The sequence below is a fragment of the Neolamprologus multifasciatus genome, chromosome 17 (genome assembly GCF_963576455.1).
Source record: "Neolamprologus multifasciatus chromosome 17, fNeoMul1.2, whole genome shotgun sequence".
NCBI classification, from domain to species: Eukaryota; Metazoa; Chordata; class Actinopteri; order Cichliformes; family Cichlidae; genus Neolamprologus; species Neolamprologus multifasciatus.
In genome coordinates, this window is record NC_140455.1 from 13,294,553 (window position 1) to 13,307,208 (window position 12,656).

General features: G+C 40.7%; 1 protein-coding gene and 1 long non-coding RNA gene across 2 annotated transcripts in view; one reads left to right on the top strand and one right to left on the bottom strand.

The window, feature by feature from the left end:
- Positions 1-8,021: 8,021 nt before the first annotated feature.
- Positions 8,022-10,420, top strand: LOC146499058 (uncharacterized). Its single transcript, XR_014870143.1, has 2 exons — positions 8,022-10,092; positions 10,266-10,420. It is a non-coding gene; the product is annotated as an uncharacterized LOC146499058 (long non-coding RNA).
- Positions 10,421-11,211: 791 nt separating this feature from the next.
- Positions 11,212-12,656, bottom strand: part of zc3h3 (zinc finger CCCH-type containing 3) — a 70,516-nt gene continuing 69,071 nt past the window's right edge. The window contains exon 12 of the mRNA XM_085137576.1: positions 11,212-11,459. Coding sequence (XP_084993702.1) covers positions 11,428-11,459 — 32 coding nt within the window. The 3' untranslated portion in view covers positions 11,212-11,427. The remainder of the gene's footprint in view (positions 11,460-12,656) is intronic.

Genomic DNA, 12,656 nt, shown 5'->3' on the forward strand with positions numbered 1-12,656 from the left:
CGGCTTGAACAGTCTCGGTCATTGTGTCCTTGGGCAAGACACTTCACCCGTTGCCTACTGGTGGTGGTCAGAGGGCCCGGTGGCGCCAGTGTCCGGCAGCCTCGCCTCTGTCAGTGCGCCCCAGGGTGGCTGTGGCTACAATGTAGCTTGCCATCACCAGTGTGTGAATGTGTGCGTGGATGACTGGATATGTAAAGCGCTTTGGGGTCCTTAGAGACTAGTAAAGCGCTATATAAATACAGGCCATTTACCATAAAATGAAAACAACTGGAATAAAAATGTCGTATTTTAAAATTTCACTACCGACCACTTCACTTCATGGACACTTTGATTGATAGATGTACTGCATTAGGCCTCACCTCCGCTAATTTGAATGACTGAATTAGACCTCTCTGCTTGCACCTTTTAATGCATTTATTGGTCCGTTGCTTGGCAAAAATTAGCAGGTATTTCTGTTTGTGCGTATAATGGATACTGCTTGGTAGCTTAAGAATGCCATCTGCACTGTAATCTGGACACAACCGCGTTAAAGTGAATTGTTAAATGTTGTCATTTTTATGCTTACCATCTCTACATTGTTTCAAACTGTGTGATCAAAGACATTCCTTTGTCTCTGACCACCTCTCCAGCCACTCTGGTGCTGGGGGAGGTTTTATTGTAAGTACATCCTATCTGAAAGATCTGTTTCTTGTGTTGTAAGCTTCCTGCTTTTATGATCCTTTTGGTGAGCAGGACCTGATGGTCCAATTTTATTATGAAGAATTATTTGGAGGAATAAAAAACAAACAACCCCCCAAACAAAAATAAAGAAATAAATCAAGAAAACCAAACTAGACCTGTTGGCTACTGCCATTGGTGGGAAGAGGATTTTAGCACTGTATACTTTCTATAGTGTAATCTCTGGTTATGCAGCATGAAGGACGAAGAGAGAATGTATACAGTGTATAGTGAACACCAAATTACACCTTGAGTGGGTAAAATAGTATTGACTTAATACTGTTGTGTAATCATTAAAAAAACATTAAAAAAAACATTGTTACAGTTTTTTTTCAACCTATTTTTGTACAATTACAAATGGTTATTGTAAGGTACTGACATTATTTAATCTAAGTGATGGGTACGAAGCAAAACTAGCTTTGATACACAGAGTTTTCCAATACCTTGTTCTGCCAAACACATCTCACAATATCAGATTTTTAATACAAGAGTTACTGAGTGATTCTTTTATTTTATTTTTATAAAAGATATAGATCTCAAAGTTTATAGAAAATGTGAAATAATGGTATCAATAAAAAGTTGTTGTTTTTTTACTAGTATAAACACAACCGTCAACAATATGTGGTGTACTTAAATTGCACATAAAAATGATGACAGTACAGCAGAGCACCAACTGTAGAGCCATCTGTGAGTCAAGGTGGAGGGAGGAGCTTGACTCAAGCAGCAACCTGGCTGCATCCCTGTGAGTGACTTAGTTTGTTGTGGGAAGTTAGACAAGTTGCCACAGCAACAGAAACATACGGTGAGGCTATAGGAAAGTAGTGACTGAAAGAGATTAAAGCTAAACTGGAAGGTGTCCATAACCCTAACTACACATACGCATAGTTTTAATGAATTATTCATTTAGTTTCAGTATATTGTCACACCCTATGATTCAATATAGCCTACTAATTTCCAAAGTTGTCACATCACAAAATAAAACAACTCCAGTTCTCCACTCAAAAACTCAGAAATGAGCCACACTGTCAAACTTAATAATGGATCGCTTTTCAAGACCCTCAAAACACTTTACAATTCCCCTATTCATTTACTCTCACACACTGGTGGAGGCAAGCTACAGTTGTAGCCACAGCTGCCCTGGGGCAGACTGACAGAGGCGAGGCTGCCATATCGCACCATCGGCCCCTTTGGCCAACACCAGTAGGTGAAGTGTCTTGCCCAAGGACACAACGACCGAGACTCGAACCGGAAACCTTCCGATTACAAGACAAACTGCCAACTCTTGAGCCACGATCGCCCCCAACCACTTAGGTGACATGTTCCCTTGCTGCCATCAACACACCAGAGGGGCTTAATCACTTATTTAGTTTGTCAAATTAGCAAAGCAGTGTAAACATAGACGTGCGTCATCAAGTCCAGTGACATTCTGTCATGCAGATACTCTCCCAGGATAGATATTCAGTTAGAGGCTTGTTTCATAATAAACTCCATTGTGTTCATCATAACCGGGGAGAGCAGTGAGTACCTGTGCATAAACACTTGTTAAAAGGAAAAGCTGACTTTCAGAGGAGCTGCTGTTGAGAATAAAAAAGTTAAAAGTAACACAGATATAATAGGATCACGTGAAAAGACACCTAGCCGTGTTTTGCCAAACACATCTCACAATATCAATATCTGATCTGAAAAAGAAGAAGTGCTCAGACATACAATAAAACACTCTTCAATGCCTCTATGTGATTCTTTTCATGTGCTGGATGGAGGCTGTTAGGGCACAAGACATGTATAAATATATGTATGTGATTGTATAGTCACTATCTAGCTGTGTATCAAAGTTGTATTAAGTGACAAACTACTTTTTTGTTGCCATCACACCTGCAAGGTTAAATAGCACGTTTATGTTGTAAAGAACACACACACACACACACACACACACACACACACACACACACACACACACACACACACACACACACACACACACACACACACACACACACACACACACACACGTGTGTATTTGTATCCTTGTGGGGACATCTCATTGACAAAATACTTTCCCTAGCCGCTTACCCTAACCCTAACCATCAAAAATGAATGCCTAACCCTGACCCTTACCCTAAACCATAACCTAATTGTTACCCTGACACTAAAGCCACATTTTGAGTCTCCAAAATGCCTTCAAACTCTTGGGGACTGGGATTTTGGTCCCCACAAGGACTGTTTGTCCACACAAGTATAGTAAACTACCAATTTCTGGTCCCCATGAAGATGTTAATACCCGTCCACACACACACACACACACACACACACACACACACACACACACACACACACACACACACACGTGTGTATTTGTATCCTTGTGGGGACATCTCATTGACAAAATACTTTCCCTAGCCGCTTACCCTAACCCTAACCATCAAAAATGAATGCCTAACCCTGACCCTTACCCTAAACCATAACCTAATTGTTACCCTGACACTAAAGCCACATTTTGAGTCTCCAAAATGCCTTCAAACTCTTGGGGACTGGGATTTTGGTCCCCACAAGGACTGTTTGTCCACACAAGTATAGTAAACTACCAATTTCTGGTCCCCATGAAGATGTTAATACCCGTCCACACACACACACACACACACACACACACACACACACACACACACACACACACACACAGTCAACCAGAGTGTAACAGTATGGTAGAATTTAGAGAATTTGAACTGGCTCAAGAGGTACATGGTCTTTAATAGTTTTGATTCAATTACAGTAAGACTTTAAATTAGACTGTCAGAATTAAGGTATTAACAACCCAGGAACCACCAATGCTGAAGCCTACCAAGGAGCCAACCAAGAAAGAAGGCCACTGTTCCAAAACTTGAAAAATTAAAGTTTGACTTAAATTTCAATTCAGTTTTATTTATATAGCACCAAATCACAACAGCAGTTGTCTCAAGGTGCCTTATATTGTAAGGTAAAGACTCTAGAGTAATTCACAGAAATGGGGAACTATGTAGAAAAATGGCTGCAATTCCTAAACAGTTAAGCAGGTGGATGCCCCTCCCTGAGCCTGGTTCTGCCAGAGGTTTCTTCCTGTTAAAAGGAAGTTTTTCTTTCCCACTGTCGCCAAGTGCTTGCTCATAGACGGGTCACCTGTTGGGGTTTTGTTACAATCTAAAGCACCTTGGGGCAGCTATTGTTGTCAATTACTATAGCACTAGATATATAAAATTGTATGTAATTGTTATTAGTCTCCAAAAGTTGATTCTGTTTATCTGGACGTAGCGTTTTGTGGGAGAAACGTTTCGTCACTCATCCAAGTGACTTCTTCAGTCTCAGCTGACTGCAGGTTTCCCCAATCTTATAAACAGTACATTTGCATAATGACTGAAACCAGCCCACTGAAGGAACAATGGGCTGTCAGGTCAGTTCCTTAATCATAATTATGCAAATTCTCATGACCATTGATCAACAACCACTGACCAAAACCCACTGATCAAAGACCACTGATCAATGGCCATGAGTCCCATTCACAGAGAGTTGGGGAATGGCTGCAATCACAGCATTGTAAGATGGTGAAATATGTACCCTTAGGCCCCCTCCTCGATTCAGAGATGGTCTTTCCCTTTTCATGTAAATGGCCTCCTTGACTCCACGCTCAAACCAGCGTTCTTCCCTGTCCAGGATATGTACATTCTCATCCTTGAAAGTGTGTCCACTGGCCTGTAGGTGTAAATAGACTGCAGAGTCCTGGCCTGACGAGGTAGCTCTTCTGTGTTGTGCCATCCGCTTCGCCAGAGGTTGTTTGGTTTCCCCGATGTATAAATCCTGGCAATCCTCCTGCACTTAACAGCGTACACTATGTTACTCTGTTTGTGTCGGGGGACCCGATCCTTGGGGTGGACTAATTTTTGGCGCAGCGTGTTTTGGGGTTTAAAAGCCACAGTCATTATTACACAGTCAGTCATTATGCAAATGTACTGTTTATAAGATTGGGTAAACCTGCAGTCAGCTGAGACTGAAGAAGTCACTTGGATGAGTGACGAAACGTTTCTCCCACAAAACGCTACGTCCAGATGAAGAGAATCAACTTTTGGAGATTTATTTTCCTGGATGATTGAGAATGCATCAAGATAATTGTTATTAGATTTATTCATGATTCACAATTTAAAACAATCCTTACTTACTGTATTCATCCTCTGAAACAAGTTGCTTCAGCTCATATCTCTGTAAGTCAGCTTTCTTCTGATTGGTTGTATCTCATAAAGAAATGGTCTGAACAACATGTAGGTGTGGCTACTGCGCTTACAGAGTTGTGTACCTGGGATAAACATAATAGGGTATCTGTCTCAGTGACCTCATAATAGCTACTTTGAGTCAGGTGTTTCAAATAAAGATGGAAATACAGACTCTTGTTATTTTTCCTTAGTAGTGGGTCTCCAGCAAAGATCACCCAGGAGCTCAGAGTGAAATCTGGACAGAGATAAAAAAAAAAAGAACCCAGAAAAACACCAGCAGAAATCTCTGTAACTTTCTAAAATCTGGTTAGAAAAAATAAATAAATCTATTAAATTAAAGCTACAAAAAAGACTAAAGCATGTTTGCTTTGCCCGTTTTGAAACATGGGAAGTGTTTTGTATTAGGGATACTACAGAAATCCTCCCCAGTCCTGTGCAAGTCTCATAAGCAGCTGTAAGAAGTGCCTGAAAATTCAAAAAATAAGTTTAGAAATAGTGTTTGTAATTAGTGCAGAAGGTTCACCATTGTTTTCCTTTGGTATGTGTATTTATGGTGTCCTACGTAGGTATGAAGTAGTACAGCGGTCCCCAACCTTTGCGCCACAGACCGGTTTATGTCCAACAATATTTTCACAGACCTTCAAGGTGTCACGGATAAATACAACAAAATAAAACCAATACTGGTACCAAAAAAAAGAAGATTTATTCATACACACGGGAAAAGACCCAGGGAAATCAAGTTAATGATAAACATTTTAGTGTTAAACAAATAACACTAAAAACCGATAAAAACCCTGAAAACCATAAATTTCACACCCGAGCCTCAACTCTCGTGGCCCGGTATCAAACAACTCACGGATCGGTACGGGTCCGAGGCCCGGGGGTTGGGGACCGCTGAAGTAGTACATGTGTCACACTGACTGTTGCCATCACAATGCTTTGTTTAAATTGCAGGTTTGCCTCATAAACCACAGGATAAGGTGCCACACTTCTCACACTCACACACAAAAAAATGTGTGTATTACAGATTCAATGCAACTGAGTTTTATTACAAAAATGGAGATGGCTGGAAGGTAAATGCTGAAGGTTGTTTCAGTGTCAGAGGGAACTATTAACACTTAAACATGAAAACACACGTGGACCTCAAGTTAATAATTTTTTGCCATATTTAGTAAACCTGACTAAATAGGTTTAGTCAGGTTTAATATAATTATTATACTTATATAATTATACTTTAGAGTGTGCCTAACTGTGTGTTAGGGGGCATCCTATACTATATTAGAGTAGTGCTTGTGTTACACAATGTCAGTGTTGAGGCTTCGGACTGTAGGTGGGGTGATTTCAACATTACAGGAATATTCTGAGTATGGTTAACATGGCGATTAACTGTGTTACCTTTTTAAAGTAACTGAGGTGATGGTGTACCTTTAAAAACCAAATAAATACATACATAAAATAAAAATGATTTCAACAGCTCAGAGTGCACAGAGTGCACAATCAAAACAGAAGTGCAGAAGATAAGATACTGGACAAGTGTAATATCTTAGCTCTATACAGAGTGTGAGAGATTGTGTGTTGTATGGAGGGTGAGCTAGAAGTTTGGGCCATATTGACATGATAGCATTACACAGTTCCTGCATATTTGTTGGCTGCACATCTACGATGCTGACATAGTCCTGAGTCTTTCATCCAGTGTTTTAACATTAGTATCCTATTCATTTATTTATTTTAAATCTTTAGTTCTGGTTCCATTTATATTCTGGCTGCTGTTTAACTTTTAAGTATTCATTTGTATTTACTTCTTTGAGTTTAATCCATCTTCTCCATTGTATTTTCTTTTATGCATCTTTGCGTTTCCTTTTTAGTTGCTTACTGTTTTATTTTGAAAGGCATGCGTCTTTGGTGCTTTGTAATTAGTTTTACTTCTTGGGTATATATTGTCCAAGTCTGCCCTTGTCCTTCTTTGCGTTGTCCACATTGCTGTGTGTCTCCCTTGCTCTGCTTTCCCTGACTTTCCAATGCATTTTCTGGATGTTTGGATTCCTTGATGTGGTGCCCGATTATCATCTGGATTTTGGACTTTGGGATTTTCTGGAGCAAGAAGCATTAAAGCTTGTTTGAAGTGTATTCCCGTCTCAAGAGTCCTGCATTAGGGTCCATAAAGCTTTTCCTCCACAGTGTTTCATGACAGATGTGAAGCAGTAATACCGCAACACGATGTCCTACTTTCTTCCCCTTTCTGATGCTTCATTCGAACTTAAACAGGTCCATTCCTACAAGCCTAAATGCAGTGAGTCACAGCCATGTGATTGGCTGATTAGAGATGAGGTAGAATAGGTTTACCTAACAAAGTGGTCTATAAGAGTGTGCATGTATACTTCAGTCAAGACCACTGTAGTCAAAAGATCATTTGAAATGGAAATATTATATATTTGGCAGTTCAGCGCATACATTGAATTTAAATGTGGGAAAAGGAGCAGCGTGACCACAGCACAGAACAGAGGAGCTGTCAGTGACATCAGATATGACATCTCTGTGGAGAGCATCCTTACATAGAACATCACATCCTGGTTTGGAAACAGCTGTGTTAAGGACCAAACAGCTCTTCAGAGAGTGATCCATACAGCAGAACACTGCTGCAGGATTGCTCTATCCCTGCTTCAGGACACCTACACCAGGAGATGCCGGACTAGAGCAGCGCAGATACTGAAGGACTCGTCCCATCCTGGCAACAAACTGTTTCAACTTCTGCAATCTGGTAAAAGGTCCCGCATCATGGAGAACCCCCCCCCCCCCCAGAAGACAGGACTGTCTTCTAGACACTACACCCACTGGCACAATGTACATTTCAAATTCCTTTAATTGTAAACATGTTCATATTGTCTAGTTTGTAAAATAGATTGTGAATTAAATAACAATAAACAATGTACAGAATTCACCTGATTGCTGCATACATGCTACTACTGCACATTCACCTAATGTATATGTTATATATAATGCTCCCCCTGCGCTTTTGCACAAGTCGAGGAGCGTGTCAGGTTACATTTCACTGTGTGTTATACTTGTATAACTATGCATGGGTGTGATGGCATCAGCCACACAGGGGTAAATTAGTCCATTTTTCACTTTATTAGTTTGCTTTGCAGTTTTCTTCATTAATATAATTCATTAATCATTTGGTTAAACCTAACACTGATATTGTGAGGCGCGCACATAATGACATTGTGTGGTTTTTCTAAAATGTTTTGTTATATTAATTATGTTTCTCTGTCTTTGAGTTACCTGGGTTTGGGCGGTGGCTGTTTCCTGTCTGGGCAAAAGGCGTGGCTGAGGACTCTGTGAACAAAATGCCTGCTCAGCAGGACCAACCATGGGCTTACCAGGAGCAGGGGTGTTTTAGGTTTAGTTAGGTTATTCTGTGCTTAGTTAATATTAGTGTGTTTTTGTTTCCCCCCTATTGTGTTCAAATGGTTTGGCCAAATCATTATAAAAGCTATCCTCATGTGTCTTTGTAATTAGGTCAGTTTGTGAGTTAAGTTGTGTCTCATTTAGTTTTGTTTAAGTTTCTGGAAATTACTTTTCGTAGAGTTATATTTAGTTGACCTCTTTTATGGGCCTGCTAAGTATGTTTTTGAATTTTGTTAATTTTGAACTTTTTGAGGGTTAAAATAAAGGAAACCCTTTTTGAAGATATTTTTTGCCTGTGTCCTCTTTGCTTTGGCTGCTTGGTCCCTCACAATTGGTGGCAGCAGTGGGATTTGCCAGTTGAGGACACAGTTTTTTTTTCTTTTTGAGGTTTTTTCACCCCCAGAAAAAGGAAAAGGAAAATGCATCGGGGAGGAAAGGTGGAAAAGAAGAAAGGAGTAACTGTTCAGAAGGAAGCTGATGCTGAGGAGGAAATTGGAATCTCTGAAATGGTGGAGAGCACTGAGGTTGAAGAAAGGGAGCCATCTCTGTCAGATCTGATGTCAATATTGCAAGCTCATATGGGTCAACAGGAGGCTCGGGAAGCAAGGCAAGAAGAGGTAACTGCACGACAAGAACAAAAATTCAAAGCATTGCAACATCAGTTTCAGCTTTTACAGTTAGAGGTGCAGTCCCGGACATCACCAGTACCAGAGCTACCATTACCTACCACAGAGTCACCAGAGTCAAGGGAGCTACCTCACATTTCTAGTTCTCCTCAAGCTCAAGCTGAATCCAGTCAGTCATTATCAGGTCAGTTTTCATTGCATGAACCCAGACTGGAAAAGTTGACTGATAGTGATGATATTGAGCATTTTTTGACTACATTTGAACGCATTGCCTTAGCATATCGTTGGGAAAAAACGGACTGGGTTTTTCGATTAATACCACTGCTAACGGGCAAGGCAAGAGGGGCATACGTTCATATGGATATTGATGACTCTCTCAGCTATGACAAAGTTAAAGCTGCAATTTTGTCCAAGTATGATGTTAACCCTGAGACCTACAGGCAGCGATTCCGTTCACTGGAAGTCAGGCTTGATGAGAACCCTAAGGAGTTGTATGCTCGACTTAAAGATCTGTACGGGAAATGGATTCAGCCAAAAGGTTTGGATTCGAGAGCACAACCCGTCTTCTGCAGCGAAGGCAGCTGAGCTGGCAGAAGTATTTGTAGCTGCCAGGAGGAAAGGGCAACCTTGGGCCTGTAATGCAAATAAAATGCCAAAGGAAGGCCCCAGATCAGCCCAGATGTATCATCAAAGGCCATTGTCAGCAGATAAAACTCCTGTGGGGGTCTGGGAGCAGTGCTACTTCAAGGTTTGGAAGGAGAACGTCATCCTGTTGCTTATATCAGCCGAAAGCTGTTCCCAAGAGAGGTTCGATATTCAACAGTGGAAAAGGAGGCCCTTGCCATCAAGTGGGCCCTTGATTCCTTCAGGTACTACCTTCTTGGAAGAGAATTCACCCTGGAGACGGATCACAGTGCACTTCAGTGGATGGAAAAGATGAAAGATAAGAACGGAAGGATCACAAGATGGTACCTTGCTCTGCAACCTTTCCGGTTTGTCATCAAGCACATTCCTGGGAAGAACAACGTTACTGCCGACTTCCTCTCTCGCTGTACCAGCGAGAGTCCTGAAGAGGGGGGGTGTGTGATGGCATCAGCCACACAGGGGTAAATTAGTCCATTTTTCACTTTATTAGTTTGCTTTGCAGTTTTCTTCATTAATATAATTCATTAATCATTTGGTTAAACCTAACACTGATATTGTGAGGCGCGCACATAATGACATTGTGTGGTTTTTCTAAAATGTTTTGTTATATTAATTATGTTTCTCTGTCTTTGAGTTACCTGGGTTTGGGCGGTGGCTGTTTCCTGTCTGGGCAAAAGGCGTGGCTGAGGACTCTGTGAACAAAATGCCTGCTCAGCAGGACCAACCATGGGCTTACCAGGAGCAGGGGTGTTTTAGGTTTAGTTAGGTTATTCTGTGCTTAGTTAATATTAGTGTGTTTTTGTTTCCCCCCTATTGTGTTCAAATGGTTTGGCCAAATCATTATAAAAGCTATCCTCATGTGTCTTTGTAATTAGGTCAGTTTGTGAGTTAAGTTGTGTCTCATTTAGTTTTGTTTAAGTTTCTGGAAATTACTTTTCGTAGAGTTATATTTAGTTGACCTCTTTTATGGGCCTGCTAAGTATGTTTTTGAATTTTGTTAATTTTGAACTTTTTGAGGGTTAAAATAAAGGAAACCCTTTTTGAAGATATTTTTTGCCTGTGTCCTCTTTGCTTTGGCTGCTTGGTCCCTCACAATGGGACGAATAAAGAACCTTGAACCTTGATAAGTAAGGCACTGTATGAAAGGAGGAGCTGGGGTGGAGATGAGCTGCAAAGTGTCTTGCCGATGTGCAGCCACTGTAGGAGCTGAGCATGACTTTATTTACTGTGTGTATGGACGCTCAGCCTCTTTGAGAAAGTGTATTTTCTGCTTTATGTGTTAAAGCTGTAGTGGCTAGGAGCCAAACACAGGCGCACACAATGTGGCGAAGGTGTGCTTATGTTTCTCATCTCGAGAATTTAAACCGTTTTTGTTGCCACCACCTGCCAAGCTCCCACAAACCCTCTAGGGTCATTTCAAAACACCACAACTCCAAATCAATTCAGTTTTATTTCTGTCTTGTCAATTCACAACAACAGTCATCCCAAAGTGCTTTAGATTGTAAAGCACTTTGGGATGACTGTAAAGATCCGGATTCAGATTAAAAAAACTAACCAAAAAAAACAACTGACAACACAAATTCAGAGTTAATACTTTATTTCTTTACAAAACTGGCATTGTAAACATCTAACTGATATGCAAAACATGTTCATAGACAAAAAGCATAAAACTTTCAGGCCCTGAGTGAACTCATTCAAGATGGATACATGTGCCAGGACAAACCTGAGCTCAGAACTCACATAACACTAAACCTGATAAAATCCTTTCGTGTCCAGTCCCACTGGTTTCTGTGATCTTACAGACGAGGCTTGATCTGCAGTTTTTTCTCTGTGGAAGAAAAAAAACCACCCTGAAGATTAGGAGGAAAAAAAGAGAGTATTTGCAAAAATTAAATGACAAAAAGGTTCAGTTAGAAAATGACAAATTGTGTGTTTGCTCATGTGCAACTGACTCTGTTGAATCCTGCTCAAACATTGAGTGATGACATCTCAGTTGATGAGCAAATGAGGAAGAAGATAGGAACAGTACAACAGCGATGAATGAAGGTAGGTGGGAATATGTGTGTGTGTGTGTGTAGCCTGGCAGTGATACATTGCATCTGAGCTAATTTATGCAAAGTGAAGAGGAACTTGTTTGGCTCAGTTCCACCTTTAATGAGGCTCTGGGTGGTGCAGTGTGTTAGTGAGAGACCACTGTGTCATTAGTATTACTTAAGAGCACAAACCAACTGGACAGCAAGGGGGGGGGGGGAACGGACGGATGAGCCAGTGATGGTCTGTGTGTGTGTGTTTTTCTGGCACCCACAGGACAAAGCCCTAGTCTAAAATGTTCTTCATAGCGCAAAACAAAACAGCACCTTCTTTGATTTCTAGTTTCCAGGTGTTTCTGAGTCGCTTCAATCTGTAATTCTACATGTTTCTTACAATGTGAGGGAACTCTGCAAGGAGAAACTTCCAGCTGATAACACTTCTTTCCATACTCACCGAAGTCCTTCGAAAATCATGTCTTGACAGCCATCTTAAAACATCTTACACCATCATTTTGATTCACCTAAACTACCTTTATTGTAACTAATCACTGGGAAATATAAACCGCTTGTATATGAAGGCAGTAATCAAAAAGTTTTCAAAAGCCCCTTTAAAAACAAAACCTATACATAACTTATAATCTTCAGTTCATACTCAACTGCCTGAGCACTTTGTCGTTGTGACTTCTTTACTTATTTTGAGATCTTAAAATTGCAGCCATGCTGAAACCTGTCAGTGTCTACTGCAAGATTATTATTAAAAAATATTTGGACTGGGACTATGTATTACTGGATAGGGTGAGAGGTCAAGATGACTCAGGTCAGTCAATGGTGCTGCTTGATTCCAAGTAAGATGAGGCTGGGGCCTTTCTGTGTGGCAAATGTATGTTATTTGAGGGGCTGTCACAGAGCAAGACGCAGGGTACACCTTGGACAGGTAATTCACACTCAAATCTGGGGTAAAATTAGAACTGCCAGGTAACCTAAGATGCATGTCT